This window comes from Rissa tridactyla, chromosome 2 (genome assembly GCF_028500815.1).
Source record: "Rissa tridactyla isolate bRisTri1 chromosome 2, bRisTri1.patW.cur.20221130, whole genome shotgun sequence".
NCBI classification, from domain to species: domain Eukaryota; kingdom Metazoa; phylum Chordata; class Aves; order Charadriiformes; family Laridae; genus Rissa; species Rissa tridactyla.
In genome coordinates, this window is record NC_071467.1 from 76,654,788 (window position 1) to 76,677,012 (window position 22,225).

The window sequence follows — 22,225 nt, forward strand, 5'->3', positions numbered from 1 at the left end:
TCTGTGATGGTCACTGCTATTCTACACATTAGAACTGTCAACTTCTTAGAAACTAAAACTAGCAACCTCACAATTTATTTAAGAATGGTCAGTTGCACAGTCTTAAAACAAAACAGTCCACGTGAAAAAACTTACAGGATCTATCTTAGTATACAAACACCAATGTTCATTTTAGCTTTAATCCTCTGCTTTTTTCTTCTAGTAAATAGCTGCCATGTGGTCACATATAGTCTAAAGGAAATTAGAACTTCTGTTCTAGTAGTTCTGTTCAGTAGATTTGTCTTAGTAAGGGCTACAGGGTCGGTTTTTACTAGCTATGTTCAAGATAACTGGGACAATACTTTGCATTTAAATTTTGTTTGCATTCAAGCGATAGCTGATAGCCTTCTGTAATAAAACAAATTAAAATATTGCTGAAGAATCTTTCCTACTACTTTCATATTTACAGATACACATCCACAATTGCTTGTTAAATCTACAGGTTTGGGGGAAGGGTGGGAATAAACTGATGGAACTTTTGTGAGCCTGAGAATACCTAAAGAGAACAAGACATTGTGCTAGAGGCGTCTACCAGAATCTTTGTATTGTTCCAGAGCATTAAAACAAAACAAACAAAAAAACCCAAACCAAGAGAACACAAACTTCATTCTGAACAGTCTTGATTTGACTAAAAGATCTATAGGGGAATATGATGTCTGTCAGGAGATTTATCTTACAGATGCTTTTAAGAGTGTGGGTTTGGCATACTAAATGGCAAAATGATGTGGAAATGTTCTAAGTGCGTTATTCTAAATTTCATTGTAACATAGAATATAATTATGTGTACGAAACGATCTGGAATTTTCATCATTTCTTACAACTCATTCTTTATAGAATTTCCATCTATTAAACATCAAGAGCAACTTCATTTTTAGCTGACTAAAAATTTAAAATTAATTATACTCAACGCCAGAGATGACCTGTTGCCCAAATTAAGTTATTTAACTGCAAAATATGAAATCACTGAAACCTTATTTCCAATTCACAGCAGAAACCATAAAATTACCTAGTATCTGCTACCTAATATGTGCTTTTTGGCTTAGGGTTTTTTGGTTTTTTTTACTATCTTTTTAGCACACAAGTCCAAATACTATGCTGTACTCCATTTACATGGAAAACCTTTATCATCACATTTAAAGTTACTATAGTCTTTTTGTCTAACACCTACAAGCAGTGGTGGTTTTTTCTAGATTTTAAATTAAGCTAAATTACCATTCTTGCAATAAGTAATATTCCAGGGTAAAAATCATATATTTGCAAGATAAATGCAAAATTTGCTCAGCAGTCTGATGTCTACTTAAAATAAGTCATCATCCCTCCTCTTACAGAAGTTCCTTAAAGCTAGTCATGAACAAACATGTCATTGTAGGTAATCATGCTCAAGACAGAGGACCTACCATACCAAAACTGCAGAGACAGCAAACCTGTTGAATAATATCAAGTCGTCACGACCTACACATACGGCACCTCAGCTACTACTGATCATTCACACTACTGGTGTTAGAAACATAATCAGGAAGGATGCACTGTAAGTTGTTTGGTTTTTTTTTCAAACACAGCTCAGTGACTCATCCAGAACAGGCTTTCCTTCCTGGGGTATCCCATCCCCTCAGTTCCCTATGCTGCCTCATTAGAGTTCCCATCATAAGAAAATGCTGAGGGCAAAAGCTGGCTTGGAATACGTATATGCTACACCTTGATACAGCATGATCCACACAACACTTCTGTTAATGTGTTCTTTTTAATCTTTCTATACGAGGCTTAAGAGACTTAAGAACAAAATTCTGCTTTTCACACTGAGATGAAACCACTGTATCAAGTAGGATAAAAGTTAAGAGAAATATTAAGCTTAAAGTGGGAACAAGGTGAGAACTCACGGGGCAGGGTGGATTCAGTTTTCTGAAAGGCAATTATCCAGTGGTTTCTACCTACCCTGAAAGAAATGGACCTTTAAAATGAAGTACAAAGACAAAATCAATAAACAGAAATAGTGTTTCTTTTGATACTCACCTTCTCCATCACCAGGTCAATCATGTCAATGTTTGAATTGTACAGTATCTTCCCATGTAATAAAGGTTTTAGGAAAGTCCATAGCAAAGCCCCATTAGAAGACTGCAAAATCTCCTGATAAAGCTTCAAGCAAAATGGAGCTGCAAAACCAAAGACAGATTCATATTTAAGACAGACAACACAGGTGAGGTTGGATTATTATTATTTTTTTAAATTCAAAGGAAAGCTTGAGTCTTGATTTAGGATCTGCCACAGCACCATGCCAAATACTATCCAACAGCCTCTAAGCAATCACTACAAGTCCCTGAATAGAAAATGTTTAACCACAGCCTATGATAGTGTTGAGAGTGCAGAACTCTAAACATCAGACCAAAAAAAAAAAAAAAGAAAAGAATCAGAATCCAAAAAGCTTCTCACATTTGTGAAATGCAGCCTGTGAACCCCATATATCCTAGAAGTTACATTAGTGTATTTTAGAGATTTTAGGGTGGAAGGACACATGCAAAACCTCCGCCCACAAAATGAATGCTGAGGGAAGAATCACCCTAAAAAAACCAGACTCACTCCACACTCAATTGTTTCATAGGTTTCTATTTTACTTAAGAAAGAAGTAGGAATACACAAATTCCTTCTCAAATACAGAGTTTTTTATTTGTCTAATTTCAGAAGAAACTACCAAAAATGCAGGAAAAAAACTGGGATGACAGTTAAATTCTTGATTTGAAAAATCTAATGAATTTACTTTTCAATTCCTTAACCCAAAACCATGTTCCTACATCGGATGGGGCTATTAGTTCATTAGGATGCATGTCCTTCAGAACTAGGATCCAAGGAATAGCTTCCAAGATATCCCACTGCACTTGCACTCAAGTAAAGGCAATGAGTTTCCTGTGTGAAACATTTAGACTTTTATGCCCAGCTCACATGTTTTGGGGTTTTTTATTATTTATTATGAGTGTATTTAGAAATATCCCATTTCCAGTGCTGTGAGGAAATATTAAATAATGTCATTGACTCCTCAAGGAAGACAAATTATTGTACATAATGGAAAACTAGGCCAAAAACACTTAAAATCCTGCCAAAAGTTAAGGGAACAAATGTCAGAAATGCATCATTAAAAACATCCAGTTCTTTGCCCAAATTTTTACTGTCTTAAAGGAAACAATCATTACTAAACACAATCATTGCTAAATCACAGCAAAGAATTAAGAGGCTCCAAGCTGGCCAGTCAGAAACATCAATATGCTAAAGACACAGAAGACTTGCTAATCTCAGCTTGCTGTGATTTTCAGAAAGTCACTGGCAAGTGTCTGGTACATAAAATACATTCAAGTTAATCACTGTGAAGGAATACAAATCAAGTTTCTGTGGCGCCATAGAAATTTTTTAATTTTCATTTTCCACTACCTCATTTACCAATTTGTAAAATATGGGAAACATTATTAATTCACTCATAGGAATGCTGGAACTAACTGATGCTCTAAAGATATTTCAAAGTCCTATGGTAAAAGGTCTTAAAACACTCCAGTGTTGTGACAATATTTAGAAAAATAAATAAATCAAGAAACAGATAGTGCTTTTGGCCTAACATCTTTAAAAGAGACTAAGTCCCAAACAATCTCTCTAATTAGCCATCCTGGTAACTCCATTCTTCAAATGGGAAAGAAAAGCAGAGCTGCCTGCTTAATGCTATCCTGCACACAAGTGAAGAAGGCTAGGGCAGAGCTCTGGCTCCTTCCCAAGGGTCCCGGCCAAGCCAGAGTCAGTTTCTGGCTGTACAAACTGATAGATGATAGAGCTATGATTCACTGTCACAGATCCTTCCCTAGTGACACTCTAGCACTGTATTTTTCTCTTGCACAGGGCCACTGAGGCACTAGCAATGTTATTAACAATATTAAATTTAATCAGGGTAAGTCAAGTGTATATTCACGGAATCACGGAATCTTCAGAGTTGGAAGGGACCTCTAGAGATCATCTAGTCCAACTCCCCTGCTAGAGCAGGATTGCCTAACGCACATCCCTCAGGGCTGCATCCAGGCGGGTCTTGAAAATCTCCAGAGTAGGGGACTCCACCACCTCCCTGGGCAGCCTGTTCCAGTGCTCTGTCACCCTCACTGTAAAGAAGTTTTTCCGTGTATTTGAACGGAACTTCCTATGTTCTAGCTTGTGCCCATTGCCCCTTGTCCTGTCGCTGGGAACCATTGAAAAGAGCCTGGCTCCGTCCTCCTTAAACCCACCCTTTAGATACTTGTAAACATTAATCAGGTCCCCCCTCAACCTTCTCTTCTCCAGGCTAAAGAGTCCCAGCTCTTTCAGCCTTTCCTCATAAGGGAGGTGCTCCAGTCCCATAATCATCTTGGTTGCCCTACGCTGGACTCGCTCCAGTAGTTCCCTGTCCCTCTTGAACTGGGGAGCCCAGAACTGGACACAGTACTCCAGTTGTGGCCTCACCAGTGCAGAGCAGAGGGGGAGAATGACCTCCCTCGACCTACTGGCCACAGTCTTCCCTATGCAGCCCAGGATGCCATTGGCCTTCTTGGCGACAAGGGCACACTGCTGGCTCATGGATAATTTGCTGTCTACCAGGACCCCCAGGTTCTTCTCCTCAGAGCTGCTTCCCAGCATGTCCGCCCCTAACCTATACTGGTGTTTGGCATTCTTCCTTCCCAGGTGCAGGACCCTACACTTGCTTTTGTTGAACCTCATTTGGTTCTTCTCTGCCCAGCTCTCCAGCCTGTCCAGGTCACGCTGGATGGCAGCACGGCCCTCTGGAGTGTCGGCCACCCCTCCCAGCTTGGTATCATCAGCAAACTTGCTGAGGATACACTCTGTCCCCTCATCTAGGTCATTAATGAATATATTGAACAAAATTGGTCCAAGTATTGACCCCTGAGGGACACCACTCGTTACAGGCCTCCAACTGGACTCTGTGCCGCTGATCACAACCCTCTGAGTTCTGTCACTCAGCCAGCTCTCGATCCACCTCACTGTCACCTCGTCTAGCCCATACTTCCTCAGCTTCCTAATGAGGATGTTATGGGAGACAGTGTCAAAAGCCTTGCTAAGGTCAAGGTAGATGACATCTATGGCTCTCCCCTCATCCAGCCAACCCGTTATAACATCATAGAAAGCTATCAGATTGGTCAGGCATGATTTGCCCTTGGTAAATCCATGCTGACCACTTCCAATAACTTCCTGTTCCTCTATGTGTTTGGAGACGACATCCAGAATGAGTCGCTCCATTACCTTCCCAGGGACAGAGGTGAGACTAACCGGCCTGTAGTTCCCTGGGTCCTCCTTCTTGCCTTTTTTGAAGATTGGAGTGATGTCAGCCTTCCTCCAGTCCTCAGGCACCTCTCCTGTTCCCCATGACCTTGCAAAGACAATGGAGAGTGGTCTAGCGATAACATGTGCCAGCTCTCTCAGCACTCGCGGGTGCATCCCGTCAGGGCCCATGGATTTATGAATGTCCAGCTTGGCCAAGTGGTCTCTGACCCGGTCCTCCTCAACTAAGGGAAAATCTTCCTCTCTCCAGACCTTCCCCCTTGCCTCCAGGGTATGGGATGTGTGAGGGACGGCTTTATCAGTGAAGACCGAAGAAAAGAAGGCATTCAGTAACTCTGCCTTCTCTGTGTCTTCCACCACTAGGGCACCCGTCTCATTCATCAGTGGACCTATATTTTCCCTAGTTTTCCTTTTTCTGTTGATATACTGGAAAAATCTCTTCTTGTTGTCTTTAACTGCTGTGGCCAAGCTGAGTTCTGATTGAGCTTTGGCCCTTCTAATCTTCCCCCTGCATAGCTTTGTTATATCTTGATAATCCTCATAAGTTGCTAAGCCCCTTTTCCAGAGAATGTAAACCTTCCTTTTTTTCCTGAGGTCCAGCCAAAGCTCTCTATTTAGCCAGGCTGGCCTTCTTCCCCGTCGGCTCGTCTTTCGGGACATGGGGATGGCCTTCTCCTGTGCTTCTAAGAGCACCTGCTTGAAGTATGACCAGCTTTCCTGGGCACCTTTGCTCTTCAAAACTGCCTCCCAAGGGACACTCTCAACCATGCTCCTAAACAGGCTAAAGTCTGCCCTTCGGAAATCCAAGGTGGCAGTTTTGCTGGCTCCCCGCCTCCCTTCACCAAGAATTGAAAACTCTATCATTTCATGGTCACTGGTATATTGAGGAAAGGGAGCAAAGGTGAAATTATATAAAACCTAAGAGATTTTCTGGGCACTTGATAAAGAGAATAGGAATATCAACTATCTAAAAAAATTATTTTATCCAGAGGGCTTGCATATTTTACTGCACAATAACACCAGAGCTTTGTGTCTACAGAAGAAAGGCATGCAGCAATAAATTCTCAATCGTGTATCTCAAAGATATATTTTTAATAAGAAGTGCTTTAAAAAAATCTAATAAATATGTCTCTAACACAGGAATATTCTTATTTATTATTAGCAAAGACAGAAAACAACCAGAATCACTTCTGTCTCATCCACAACCAGAATCACTTCTGTCTCATCCACAATTATCTCATAGCCATAAAACTTTTATTGATCAACCCTTGTGCTCAGGATTACAGTGTCAACTGAGATGTCAGTTGGTATATAAACACTTCCATTTAAGAGGGAAAAACTTCTTTAAACTCTGAATGCATACATGCAACTTGTGATTGATAGTTTTTCTTACTTGAGTCTTCAGGAATGCCATATTTTGCCATATTGTCCTCCAAGAGTCCCATGATTCTGGGCATGTCAATGAACAGGTTTGCATTGCTGAAAAATGAAGATTCTTCTTTACACACTGTCTTAATTACAGACTCCAGGGATCCAACAGCTGAACTTCTGAACTGCCCACCTTGCAAGAACTAGAACAAGCAAACAGAATACAGATGAATCAAAGTTACTTTTAGTAGCTCCAGGGAGCAGCCCTGGTGTTCTCTCAATATTGGCATCCAAGGAGTTTGACAAAATTAGACTGTTGAAACCGCCTACAAGAATGAGGGCCTGCTGTGCTCTTTTCTGTTCTCCTGATCACCTTTATCATGGGGGTTTAAAAAAAGGTAATGCAGTTTTAATTGCCAATATACTCGATGAAAGACTGCAGTGTAATATACTATGTTAAACTTTGCAAAATTCTATGTGTCAGTTAGGCAGAAAAGGAATGAAAATATCAAGACAATCAGACTACAGATTCCTTGATGACAATGTCAGTTTTCACAAAGTCTGCTCTTCTGGTAGATTACTCCTGTATCACAAAGATGGCAGAAACAAAACCATTTTGCGTACGTTTGCAGTGAAAACAGTTGCTAAGAAGAAAAAAAAATAATATTCAAGTGCACATGCCCTAAAATCCTATTTTTCAAGTACATCTTTTAATTTGTTAGACATGCTTCTAGTTTTTGCACATATTGAGTCATACTAGCATTTAGTACTGCCATTTGTTCATGACTAGCATACATCTAATAGCAGAGCAATCTAACTGCTTTTATAGCTTAAGCACCATCATTCACCACATTTAAAAAAAAAAAAAAAAACAACAAAACAAACCAGCCAGCCTCCTCTGTGCACCTTCATTTTTCAAGAAAGGTGCTCAGTTGTAACTGGTATCTCATGGAATGCTGTACAGGTGCGCAGAGGATACAACTGCAAGGCAACGTGCTGCTAGAGTATAACTGAAGGATGCATTGGCTCGCCTGATACACATAACTGTTGCAGATGCTTGTCAAAAAAAGCATAACTAGACTATCAGGTATAATTTGAAGACTGCACAACTGGCAAATAGAAAAAAAGACTGTGATATGTCAACCAACACATTTGACGCTGAAATAAATTTGCATTTTATCACTGGAATTATTTCTTTTAAACAGAAGAGTCAGTTTTCAAAGTAGTACAGCACTTAACATAAAGAAAAAAAATCACAGACAGTTTAGAGATCGTGCTGTTAGAAACAGTTTATCCTGATCAATGCATTTACTGAAGTGCCAGGTGCTTCTTTAGTAATCCTGAAGGAATATTAGAAGTGTTATTTAAAACTCAGTGTTGGCTGCTCCCAAAATTTGACTTTTGCATGTGGTTTCAGCATACAGCATAGTAAATAAATAATAGCCAGATTTCATAATATCATCATCTACAGCTCTTGAATGACTCTGCTGGCATGGACTTTACTGGAGGAATAAAGTTTATTTATGCACAACGCTGAATAAAAGTGGTTTTGAATCCTTATTAGTGACTATTTGCACTAGAAGGATAAATGAAGCTTATTTCAGTCAAAGAGCACAAACTTGCTAATTAATTCTGGTTCCAATCAAAATAACTTGAAATTCAAATAATGAATATTTATGCGGTAAGCTGCCACCAACAGACTGAATCTACTTACTGTCTTTCAACTAAATATCCACTGACTCAATAAGATATGTTTCCTAAAATTTGGCTTTGATAAAGTGGAAGAACTGTATAGGATGGATGTTCACAAAAAGTTGTCTTTAATCCTGTTGTTCTAGTTTAAACTAGATGAAGTAGTTCTGTAATCAAGGCTGATGAATCCAAACAAGCAACCTCCTACAAAAAGAAGTAATCAGTCAAGCCAGTCACTCCAACAAAATCATGGAAGAGAAAGGCTGGTACTGAGGATTAAAAAGCTATCTGAAACTCAATTCTTAAATGGGGGCAAAACCTTATAGCATAGGGGCTTCTGACCTAGTTGGACAGCTGTATGGTTAAAAAAAAATGAATAAAAACAAGTTCATCTGGAGTAGAAATATCAGTTATTCAACAAAGGGAACGTAAAAGTCAAGTCAGGTTACACCTTGCACGTAAAACTAAAACAAATTCAGAATCATTACATTAAGAGAGAGAGAGGGAAAAAATGCAATTTTCCTGGAGAAGTACAAGGAGATTAAAGATAATTCAAAATTAGATAGATAAAAATTTAAAATAAATAAAATAAAAATTAAAATAAAATTAATATTAATAATAGTAATAATTAATAATTAATTTAAAATAAATAAATAAATAAAAATTAAAATAAAATTAGAAATAGATATTCCTACTTCTGGGTAGAGCCATAAACAAAACAAAGTCTTTATTGTACTGAAATTGACAGAATCAGAGAGGTGGGGAAATGGCAAAGTTACTGATTTGGTTAAATTATTTTTCAGAAGCCTATCAAATTTAGATGGCAATATTTGAACGAGAAGTAGAAAATTCATCTGTACTCAAGAATGAGTGCACAATGCTCCAGAAAATAATGGATATCTCATTGTGATTTTTAATAGGGTAAGATATACAATAAATTTTAAAGCGGGGAGCAGTTAAAGACAAAAAGTATGTGAGGAGTAGAATTTAATCCATTATCAAATTATCATTCCAGATCAATACAGTATATTTATGTGGAAAGGCAAGTACTTTTTCCTGAAAAAGACACACGCTATCTCTAAACTAGCTGAACCCTAACAGTCAATTAATGTTCTTGTCCTAGAAAATATTAATCAACATTAATCCAATAACTATGTGGTGGGTGAAAAATGGCATTAAGATATTGCAGGGACTCTGTTAAAAAGAAAGAAAATGCTGGATCACAGAGAAGTTACTGGTGTTATTCCTGTGAGACAGATCCTAGGTCCACTGTGATAAGCTTTTTAGCCCTGAAAGAACCAAATTACTGAAATTTGCCTATAATTTAATACCAGAAGGCATTGCAGGAGAAAAGAAGATCAGAACGTGATATGGCTAGAAACCAAGTACCTAATTTAAAATAAACTGAATATAAAGATAACCAGTGCAAAATATTATTTATCAACTGAAATCACAAGTTGCTGTTATAAAATTGAGCTTACCTGGGTGTATCACTGATCCTTGATCAAGTAAGAGACAAAAATGTATGCGGCTTACAAAAAGGTGAATGCAAGATTAAGAAAATCATTTTAGTATGTATAGACATGAATGAGCAGAACTACAAGAGTCATCAGCCATAATTCCCCTCAAACACTGTACACATTTCTTGTCCCCAACATTCAAGATTAGCCTCAACACAGCATGCAAAGTTGACACTAGGATGTCTGAGACAACTGAGAGCCTGTTATGAAAGAAAAAAACTAGAACAAACAAAACAAATAGTAAAATAAATCTATTTGACCTACCAAACCAGAGAAAGACCATGAGTAGCCTTCCACAAACAAGTGGGCGAGTTAGAGAAGTTATAAAAGCTACAGAACATTTTTGATACAAGAGTAAACATGCTAGCCATGAGTAAACTTAAGTCAGAATTTTATACATTTATAACAGCAAGAGGCTTTTCAGTAACGATAGTTTTAACGGAGAACTTGTTCGAGTTAGTGGAGGGATCAGAGAATGAGGCCACCTTTCACAACTGACAGCATTCAGTAACTCAGCAAGTCCCCTGCAGCTAATCTATTCATGAGTGACAAACATACTGAGAATTAGCTATGGAAATACAAGCGAATAATTTCAAACAGCAAACAAACAAGCAAAAATCATGATCGAAATCAGCAGTGTTTCCTCAGGGAGTTACCCACTCACTCAATGTTGTTAACAGTAGAATGCGGCTCTGTATTCCAATTGCTACTGACTGGCAGATATTGAGATTTTACTTCATCTTTTATTACACAATATGTTGCATACCAATTGAACTCCACATTTTACAGATATTTTGAAGGTATTTCTTGCTTTTCATTTTGTCTTTTAGACCAAAAATCCACATGCATAATTGACAATTACTTTATTACCTCTTTCATTATAGAAGTAATTAAATATTTTTTCAAATCAACTTCAAAATACCTTTTTCAGTTAGAAGTTAATGAAGGAGACAATTTGTCTTACTCTATGCTGAAGGTCGACATATTTTTACTTTTAAAATCTTTACGTACGTTATTTGGTAATCTTCCTAGGTCAATGAACTACTTTACTGTTGGTTATCATGAAAATAAAAATCTAGAAGCATGGACTCTTTTTGGAAATAGAGGAAAATATTTAAGGAAGAAAGTGTATAACCAATACCTGCACTTTAGTAGCACACTTATTCAGTAGCACAAGTTTGGCCACTATAGAAAATCAGCAAACAAAACAATAATTAAAGGTATTATTGGAAAGTAGAAAAAAAATCCAGTTAAACCTGAAAAGGATACTTAAAAATAAACAACCCTTACTAGTCTGCAAAATGAGAAAAAGTTACAGAGACAGAAGAGCCCTTCAAAACATCAAGAACCTAATTTATTAACAAAAGAAACAGACACTGGTTTTTTTTACTCCTCCACAAATTATTAGGTGACAAAAACAAACAGCAATTTCTCAAGAAAAATGGAATTAACAAAAACTGAGAACATAAATATTGTGTCAGAAAAAGTGACCAAAAAGGTAAGATTTAAAAAGGAACAAAAATTCCAAGGGTATATTACAGGGTAACATGGGTTGCCATGGAGCAAAGATTAAAACTGTGACCAGATGGCCCTCTGCTGTTCTTTTGTTCCTTTGCAAATTTTTTTTTGAACAGGACCTTTTGAGAGGTTCTTCTACCAAATAAGCAGCTTCGGGATTTCACTCAAAAAGTATACTTCATTTGTTCAAAGGAAAGTCTGACATAAACAGAACTAGTTTAAGGAAAGCAGAAAAGCTGTAAGCATCTGATAAAAGCCACCTTTCATTGCGGCAGCCCAAATAAGAGAGGCTCAAAATCAAAACTAATATGCACAGAACAGTATTTTACAATATGTCTCTGTCACACAGATTATATCTTGACAAAGAAAAGATTCATATCACTAGGGAAAACAGTATTTAAGGCAGTGCTTAGTCTGTACTGTAGTCACAAACCAGTTTGCATTGTTTACCACTGAAGGATCTTTTAGAGGTTTGCAATTTTAGAACCAGATTCAATCCTAAACTTTCACACAGAATAGCAAATGCAGAAGGTAATGAATGCCATAGAAGTAAGCATGTCTTATGGAATTGGGCCTGGCTTACAAACAGAATTCTTTTTTCTGATTTATTTAATATTAGATCCACTCACAACACTGTGCTAGCTGTACAGATGCACAAACAGCAACTGCCCTTAAAGACAGGGACAAAAGAAATATCCTCACTCACACTTCATGCCACTTTTTTTAAAATGTCAAGCAGAACTATCACACAAAAAACCTTAAGTGATCCAAACAGAAAGCCATGGCAGATACAAGAACTGCACATGGTATCTTGAAATCTTATCCTTAAAAAAAGCAAAGCTATTTCTTATAAACAAAGTAATAGTCTGCTCACCAAAAAAAAAAAAATACAGCATTAGCAGAAAAGGCATGGCTATCTCCAAATCACAGATAATACATGCTGTTATTAATCAGTAGCCCACCACCATATTAACTTAGGCCATGACCTCATAAGTTAATGAAAAAAGAGACAACAGAAACAGCACATCAATAGTCTTAAAATTGCCAGAGTGCTTGAGAGAGTCCAAATGACTCTTCCTAGGGTCTATGGACTCTCTTCTCTCTAAGTTCCCAACTTTCTAGGACACAATTTCTGTTAGTCTTCCTCCTTATTAAGCACACATCCCTAACAAAGCACCTGATGATGGGAATTAAGTTTGCATATTGAAATCATACACATACCTGCTGTAATGCAGAGATGTCAAGCACACCAATGTCTTGAATTCCTTGGAGGAACCCTGGAAGGTTTTCCATGACATGGTGGGCTTTATTGAGAAGAGAGCTGATACTAGAAACCACATCCAGTAGCATGTTTAATACATTGCCTATCTCAGATGGTATCTTAATCTTGGAAAAGAAGGAAAAAATCACAACACTAAATTCCAATGAGAAAAAAAAAATTAACCTTTCAATGAAACACTCAAAATTATTCAGTCTTTTTCTAAAACTGTTTATACAACGTTCCTGCAAACCATGTTTAACAAAACTCCTTTTAGTATAATTCCCCAGTTACACTCAAATTCATCTAAAGAAAAATTCTCTGGTAATGTTAGAACTGGCCAATGCCAAACCAGGAATTAAAATCCAAAGAACACGTTTATACTTTTCCTTCAACAGGTTCAAGATGCTCAATTCAAGTTTAATATTTTAAAAATAATTCATAAGTTAAATTAAAACTAGTAACCGCTGTAGTTGCTTTAGGAACCATATTAAACAACAAACTTTCCTGTCGCATTGTTTCTCCCTTTGCATTTTTCATACAGACTGCCTTTTACCTAAAATAATTGTATTTCATCCCCTAGTTGACTAAAGTTCAATTGGCTGTTTGCTGTTTCCATCATGCAATTTTTGGCATTATGAATTTTCTCTCTATTTCTTTTGTTTTTATAGGTTATTTAGATGATACAGTAATACAAACCAATTCATTGTTACCTGCCTATGCATGATAATAAAAACAATATCATCTCATTATATACTTTCAGCTGCTTCCTCTGATTATCTTTATTTTATCCACTTTTTATTTGACTTCCTACTATAATAATGTCTGGGTTTAATTTCCTTCTCAGCCTTCACCTGCTTTTACACATTAAAAAAAAAGAAATGGCAAAAAAAATCTTATTCAGTTAAAAAAATTGCAAATCTTCCATAATAATTTAGAGTGAGCTGACAACATTTTTTATTGTTTGCTAGGAATTCATTATGCTTCAGTAGGATTCAGTAGAAAAGCTCATCAGTATAAGCAATGGGGGGTTTTTTTTCTTTTTCATTTTTTTTCCCTCTCTAGGTTGGCAGATAATTCAGAAAGTAGAAATCTTTTCCCTTTGGCATTTTAACCTATTCTGGGAAATTGTCTAGTTTTTAATAGTGTGTGGCCTGCCTGTTCAACTGCACATGCGGCATCCAGAATATAACTAGGCATCTAAAGCTTTAGAATAAAATATTTTTTCTCCCAATATTATAACTATTTTTCAACTATTAGTACTTACAACATTTTATGTTCTGTCAATCAGTTACCCCAAAAGAATTGAAATAACGTCTGCCAACTATCAGAAACCCCATCCAGTAATTTTGCTCTTACAAGTAAAAAAAATTATCTCACTGAAAACCCACACTAGATCACAGATTTCCTGCAGTTGTACAGATAATACAGTTTTGCTACAGACTTCTGCATTCCCTTCATTATAGTTTTGGCACTGTATTATTCTTGTCAAAGTCCTTTGACTTGGGTCATATAAAATACAGGAGGTTTGTCCTATATTTTATAGGTTTATTTTTATAGGTATATTTTATAGGTAAAATTTTATATTTTATAGGTAAAATATAAGAGGTTTGTCCTATATTTCATGAGAGACTCATCCTGAGAACTGGAAGAGCTCCTTCCTGAAGGAATCACCTGAATTGCCAACATGATTTTCACAGCAAATAAAATGCATTCCAGAGTGTTATCATTTTTTCCTAGAAAATAATTTTGGCTCCTAGGCTTGTTCTTGTTCCAATGATGCCAGATCAGTCTTCCACGCTTACAAATTAAGTGACTAATTGCATGAACTACAAACTCTACTAAAGATTAATGAAACTCCATCTCCAACCTCCTGTGTTTTCTCTAAAGCTTTTATAATTAACTCCTCAATGATCATTTTCCTGAGGAAGCAAGAAATGGAATACAGTAGCATCTACCAACCCCATTCTTCAACTGTTTGTGGAGCTAAACGAAGACAAAAAAATGCCATATGTCCAGTGTTTGCTTCCACAGAGAAAGAACATCTAAAGAAACAATAGGATTATTAATTTATCTCCCTGAATGCTTTAGACCACCTTCAAAGGAAAAACATAAGAACTGAATCCTTTTTTTCCCATCTTACCTTGTAAATGATGTGACGTAAGTTCAAATTCTGTATAATCATTACAAATGTGGTATACAAGTCCAGTGCTGGTAAAGAACATAATTCTTCCACCACCAGGGAAGTTTTACTGTTTTCAGGTAGCTTTAGCAGCAGGCTAAGTACTTCTTCATCACATCTTCCAGTTAAAGCTACCAGAAAGGCACTGTAAAATACCTATCATAATGTATGTTTATTAGAATTTTTTCTCCCTGAAATGCATCACCTTCTTTTATAGTCAATAAGGTGAGAATTTGTGACACAGTGACATGACAACTTGCAGTCATCAACAGACCTGAAATAATGAACTCTATAACAGATTGGTATGTTCTTACTTTATATTCTATGTACATATATAGAGATGAAGTGTATTTCTTATAAAGATTTACTTTCATTTGTGAACAGGTCGATCATTCATTCTAGGAGCAATCATACCATAAGCGGGCATATTTACAATGCTGAACATACCCATTCTAGCAGATATACACCTTTGTTGCAGAAACACTTAAAGATCAAAATCTAGATGTATGAATCACTAAAATCAAACAATATGGACCTTCCTTCTTTCAGAGCACACACAAATTTGACACTTAGGGATGTCTATATGGACAACACTTACTCTGAGCTAGCTCACATTTCTCAGTTCAACAGTCCTTTGAAGTGTTATTATTTAATAGTGGGTGAAGGAACAAGTGCCTAAGCAGACCTTGGGCAAAACTACAATAAAAACTCCTTGGATAATGATGGTTTGTTTCTTCCTACAAAAATGTCACATCAAAAGACAAATGTTTACAGCCCAGACGTCTCAGGAGATCTTAGCTACCCTTTGTCCTGAAATGCCTGAAAGAAAACAAATGGCAACAAGTGCAGAAAAATTACAAGTTTGGAGCCTGTAGGAACCAAAGTACAGTACTCAGGGCTCCTTAGGACAGAACCTGCCTCCACTGAATGCATCTGTAACTAGTAACAGTACTCAGTGAGGGAGAGGATCCCCAAAAACTCAAATTAGGAGCCAAAGTTGGTCAAGATGTGCAATTTAACTCCTTAATTCCTATGAACATCTTAATGTCCAATTTATTAATTTGACTTTTAGATTTTATTCTGGAGCAGAATTTTGCCTTTGTGATTCCAAAGGTTTTCCTATATATTTCAATATTCCCTTTTTTTGTGCGTGTACAAGGAACAGAATATGAATATAAATATAATTGTACTAGCAACATAAAAGGATACCAATTTGGACAACTTCTTGTGGAGGAAATTTGACTCTGTGATAAAATTTGCAATTTATTTCTTCATGTCCCACATGAATATCACCATTTCAGTCCATTTTTTAACCCATTTGGCATTTTATCCAACAAATTACATCCCTCTGAACTTTCCTTGCAGCTTTATAAGTAACAGAGCTAATCCAAACTCTTATTTTCCTTATGAATGCTTATAGTCTTCCTATAAGGAAGACTATAATGAATGCTTATAGTCTTCAGGTTACAGGGTTTGAACAGTTTCAAAACAATCACATGTCAATGAGCATGGCCAGAACATAATATTGTGGCAGAAATTAAGGGTAAGTGCAATAAACACAAATAACTCATAGGCTTACCCTTACCATTCCAGAAGCAAGCGCAGGAGTAGTATACAGTCACAGAAATACAGGACTGCAATGAGCCTGCAGCTATCATTGGGGTTATCAGACAGTGGCTATATATACCATAAAAATAATGGGTCTGCCTAAATTATAGCTTAAAAAAGTACTTGTGCATCTTGCATAATCAGTAAGAGACAAAGGCTTTAATGCTGCAGTTGTACTGGGGGAGGATTTAAGCACTTAAGCAAACAAAAAATTCTGTATAGATACGCAAATGTAAGATGCATACATATATCTAAACTCTACATGGGACTTTGGCAAAAATAAGGCTAGAAAGTAGTTTGAAAATAGCATTATTCCAAAAGATCAAAAGTGCACCGAATCCCATTTAACTGAATCACTTCCAGATGACTTCTCTCATTACCATTTACTGGTATCAAAATAACAAGCTAACAGTAAAGGCAGTCACACGGCCAAAGAAGCAGAAATAAAAAATCATCTATAAGTAGTTGATAGTCTGAACTGCATTTTTAATAGCCACACTTTTCACGACCTTGCAACTGTTTCTGCAAGTGGAGCATCAGTGACACCCAGTGGCTGCTTTATTGACCTGATTAGTTAATACCAAATGTATCCCCAACTCTCTTCAGTCATACAAAAAAAAGGAGAGAGAACCTGTAAGTTGGGTGACATTTTTCATTATTTCTGATAATCACTGGGATCACAGAAAACAGCATCAATGATAACACACACAGTCCTTCACTCAGAAAACTTACACAATCTACCCTTTAGACAACAGTCAAGAGACAACAGATAAATAAAGTGGAGGTCAGGCAACATAGTGGTAAAATAATGTAAGAGCAGTGAGGAGCACACGAAGGATTACCAAAAAAAATAATCAGACAACTCTGTACTGGAAGGATCAGAGGTGGGAAGATACAATACGATTTCTTCAGGAATCCTTACCTTTTCCATAGTACCAAGATAGCAAAGCTCAAATTCCGTATCAGCACAAGGGATTAAAACACTGCTGAAGGTAATCAAGCAGTGCCATTTAGACCAGAAGACTAGTCCTACTATAAATTGATTTTTTGATATTTCACACTATTATTTTGAAGTCCTAAATCTCATGATATATTCCACATAGAAGTGACAAGTGAAAACACAAGATTCCACACAAACAAGGTGGTTTGTTTTGTTTTGGTTGAAACATCAGGCTATGGACTGATCCATTAATTTAACACCTCTTTTCAATCTTTCACCTTTGAATGAGAGATACTGGCTTCCAAGATGGTACTGATAGTTTCTTCAGAAATATTGACAGAAGAACCAATGTCCAGCCTCAACTGAGTAAGATTCTGCACACACTCCTTGACCTTCACATCTGTAAGAGAAAAAAAATAGTGCCAATAGTACAAATCTGCTTAATTAAATTGCCCACAGACTGTACCCTTTTCATTAGATTTATTCTGAGGGGTGATAAGAAACACAAAACCTTCATATTATGTAAATCATTTCTACTTCAAATGTTAACGTCACTCTCCTGGCAGACTGAAGGGCTTGTGCATCTGTTTCCATTATCCTATAAAAGCACAGGTTATCCCACATCCCTGCATTACAAGAACATATGAAATTAGTTAAGGAGCCTTTAGTCCTTTAAGATTTTCTTTTTCCAATAACTTAAGACCCCTCTTCTTTCTAATTAATCCCTGCATCTTACTGGACAGGCTCTGACAGGGTAAACTATACTGTCCTGTGCCAACTCAAGCGCATGTATGTGCACATGTGCGTAATGAAAATATATTGCATTATCAGTAGTCTCAATAAGCAGTATCCCTTTAAAGTTTGAAGAACAATGAAAAAACTATTGTCCTGTAAAATTATGCAGCAGTGACTTGTAAAAACAGTGAAGAAAACTGGAACCCACCATTCAGAAGATTAAAATTGCTGAGAAAAGCTGCCGCTGGATTTTCTGACAACTGTAGCTCCAAATTTTCAGCCACCCTGAAACAATAGCCTTAGTTTCACAAGTTATCAGAACTAAGTCATTGACATTACTGTGTATAAAGAGTAACTTGAATAGTGAAACAGCCACTAAATGAGGCAAAAGGGTCACATTGTGCTCTATGCGCACACACTGTGCATGCAGTAAGCAACTCTACAGACCTCCTCATGCTGTATTTATGTGGCACAGGGTTCATCATATTTCATGCCTAAATGAGATTGCAAATGTAGAGATCTTCCCATGATGGCTAAGTGCTCTAGCAAACAGTAGCTTATGGAGAAGCACAGGTCTAGCAATGTCTCACTTCCATGTTTCTTACTGAACACACATTTTTAAAACCTAGAGATATAATGCACTGCAGTTCAGGACAAATAAAGTCTATCTGATTGTAATTTAAGTGATAAAGAGTATACACACGTAAGGTATTATTTACCATTCAAAAATTGGATATAAGTCTATGATCCATCAGAGCAGCATCTAAGCTCAAATTCTTCAGTATTATTTCAATAATTCACATAGACCATTCAAGCCCATTATGAAACCAATCCAACAGTCAAACCAGCACAGCAACAATTATAACAAGAACCACTTCTAACTGACAGCAAGTTTGAAATTCTCTGTAGTAGCAATTTTATTCATTTACTTAAAATTTATTATTTTTCCTCAAGGGAATAACAAATATCTCAAATTATTTAGAGTTCAAGCCTATGAGTTTTCAAGCACCATCCCGTGTTTCTGACTGTTTGAACTGCTGAACTGATCCAACTGTTTAACATTTTGCAAAAGATATCCAGCTGCTGAGAGGACAAGGCCATGGCAAAACAGCTTTAAATAAAAAATTAAGATATCAAAATTTTTACCTAACTGAGGTCATGGAAAATTGAAAATTTTCTTAGTTGTAATTCAAAGCATTCTCTTTGTGGAACAGCAAGATCTGCTGCAAGCGCTCAGCAAAAGTGTAAGGGCTTTTAGAAATATCCAGAATTTTGCTAATTTACTTAAGCAATTTGTACATTATGTGCACTCAATTTTCAGTTTAATGAACAAAGCTTAAAGATGCTTTGATAAATAGTGTTTCTCCTGGAATTACATAATTTAGAAAACAGACATATGCACAAAATAATGTCTCTAACAAGAACCATTTGGGCTTTACATTTGCAGTCGTCTCTGTGTGTTTACAAACATTAGCTGACATTCACAGCTGCCATTGCTGGTGTTCTGTACGGTTTTCAGGAAGCTCTCCAAAGTGTTGGAAAGTTTTTGGTTTACATATGCCATACTCTCACAATCCCCTTTGTCAAAAGAAGGCCACATTCTTTCAATATCCTGCAAAACACAGTGATCACATGGTTAGCAAATTCATGAGATTATGTTATTGCTTGAAGTATCAGGTCTTGGCAACTTAGATGATGCATATTTTCAAATGAGAATACGGGTAAGGTAATACTCTTTTACTCATCGTATTTGTAATTGAAACTAGGTGAGCGTTTTCAAGAACCAAGGAATCTTCAGACCTGAGTTTTGGAAACAATCAAAAATGCTGTGAATTTCACCTAGCCTATCAAGGAGACTCATCCATTAAAAGAAATGCCAACAATTTCATTTGAAATTCAATTTCAAAATTAAATGAGCTTTAATTTTTTTATTTTAGGCTGACCACTTTTATCTTTTTCCTAAAAAATTGTTCTAAACAACACCAGTTTCCATTCAGCAAATTGAAAAATCTGGATATCAATATACAAAGCTTTTCTTGCATTATGCTTTATGTAGTATTCACTTTTATCTTTTCTCCTGAATATTCACATTTCTGATTTTGCAAGTTTGGTTGTTTTTTTTTAATATTTGCAGAAGTAGGTCATTGAATGGTGGTGGCTACAGAAATGCATTTGTTCCGCAAAAATTTACTTTAAGATAAGAGTGATGCTTCTGACTTGGCAAATTCTATACCAAAAGAATGACTTTAGTATTTCATCTGTGTGTGCACGTGTGTTTGTGCTCTCCAAATGCCTGCTTCCAGCTCTGGATGAGTCTCTAAATGCCAAATGTTACTCTCTCCTGCTGGTAATTTCATGCACTGTTAAAGAAAAACAGACTGACCCCAACTGGTAACCACAATTGCTATTTTAGCCTGAATGACTCTGGCCAAGAGTTTTATTTGTATCTATCTAGCTTGATTTCACAACTGCTCCTGTGAAGATTTAAAAGTATAAATGTACTCTGAATCATGAAATTAGCATTATCACAAAATTTAAAGGAATTAAAAATAGGCTGCTCTTTGTTATTGAGTGGCAATCTAGTTATTCTAGTTATAGGAATTCCAGTAATTCTAATTACATTTACAGCTTTCAAAGCTCACCAATGTTTACCTAAGGAATTCTTTCTGGGCATCACTATTGAAAGCATCAGAGATATACCTGTACAAACCTCAGCTTTGTATAGCCACTGTGGGGGCTCATCATTCAGACAGCAGGAAAAAAAGACATTTCCACTAGTTTCGAAAGTTTAATGCACGTTGTAAAGAACACTTGTAGGTGTGGAAACCACTCAAACCTGATAACGATCTTGAACCAGAGTGATTCCTTCAATGACAGAGAGAAGTAAGTGACTCGTGAATCCACCTTTACACTTTGTAACAACACAGAAAAGGTTGCCAGTGACAACTGGTTCTTCTGTAAGAGAAAACATCCAGGCTTAATCAGTTGTAAAAAAAAAATAAAATTACTGTAATCAGATGAAAAGCTAACAAAATAATAAGGGACAGTAAAGTTTTTAAGAGCAAAGAAAGTCTGATGTGTTAAGGCACTGAGAAATATTTCTGGCTAAATTTATTTATCACTGCAGAGGGTAAGAAGGGCTAGTTTGATTCAATTTCCATTACTTTTCTCCATTACGCTTTCCTGATCAATAATAAGAACAGCAATATCTGCTACAGAACCAGAGAAGAAAACTTCATTTTTGCTCTTTGTGAGCAAGAAGCACAACTCTGAGAAACTGTGTATATTAACCACGTCTACCTCCTCCTTGGGCAGGCTCCCCTGATCCTATTTCCCTGTGGAGACATCAGGATGTTACTAACCCTCCAGTGAGCAGTAACTTTCAAACCCTAGCTGCAAGGGGAGGAAAACAGCATTACATACACATTTTGCATATCTAGGAATAAAGAATCCATATAGAGGATATTCATCACCTGATCATCCATGGCGGAAGCTTCTACCCAAGATTGCAGCACCCACCTCCCTGGAAAAATGCTCCATTCCCCTGTCTGTAGTGGGTTTGTACATAGGTTGGCAGGGAAGGAGTTTGCCTTGACAGTTGAATTCTGGTTCATGGAAGGATCAAGTTCGGTTTTGTCCCCCAAGATTTTTTTCTTATGTTTGGTTCATAAGTCAACAAGGAAGAATAATAAACATTCACCACTGCTTTTAAAACAAGGAAACCTTGATCTTGCTCACAGAAGTAATACAATGACACTCAGTAATGCAAACCAAGTCAAGCAGCTTTCATCTTTTGTCATTAGGTTTCGTAATGTTTTCTGTATCAAATGAAACATCCCTATGAAGAGTATTGAAATGACAGTTTCTTAATCTCAGTTCTCTCAATAAATAGACTGTTCTTTAGAGGTCAAAGACAGATCCCATGTACCTGGCACACATTTTCAGTGCTACTTATTCTGAGCTCAACATTGCTACTGTTTTACTCTTTGAGAACTTCATCAGTCACAGGAGAGTGGAGAAGATAGTCAGGACTGGGTTGTAATCATATCTTATGTTTTCTTTGGAAA

The 22,225-nt window shown here is 36.7% G+C and overlaps 1 protein-coding gene across 1 annotated transcript in view; it reads right to left on the reverse strand.

Moving 5' to 3' along the window:
* The window catches only part of ABCA13 (ATP binding cassette subfamily A member 13), a 195,813-nt gene that overhangs the window by 123,892 nt on the left and 49,696 nt on the right, over positions 1-22,225 (reverse strand). Inside the window, exons 13-20 of the mRNA XM_054191743.1 lie at positions 20,995-21,113; positions 19,598-19,770; positions 18,367-18,443; positions 17,702-17,823; positions 14,837-15,031; positions 12,657-12,821; positions 6,731-6,908; positions 2,050-2,189 (exon numbers count right to left, since the gene is read on the reverse strand). Coding sequence (XP_054047718.1) covers positions 2,050-2,189; positions 6,731-6,908; positions 12,657-12,821; positions 14,837-15,031; positions 17,702-17,823; positions 18,367-18,443; positions 19,598-19,770; positions 20,995-21,113 — 1,169 coding nt within the window. The remainder of the gene's footprint in view (positions 1-2,049; positions 2,190-6,730; positions 6,909-12,656; positions 12,822-14,836; positions 15,032-17,701; positions 17,824-18,366; positions 18,444-19,597; positions 19,771-20,994; positions 21,114-22,225) is intronic.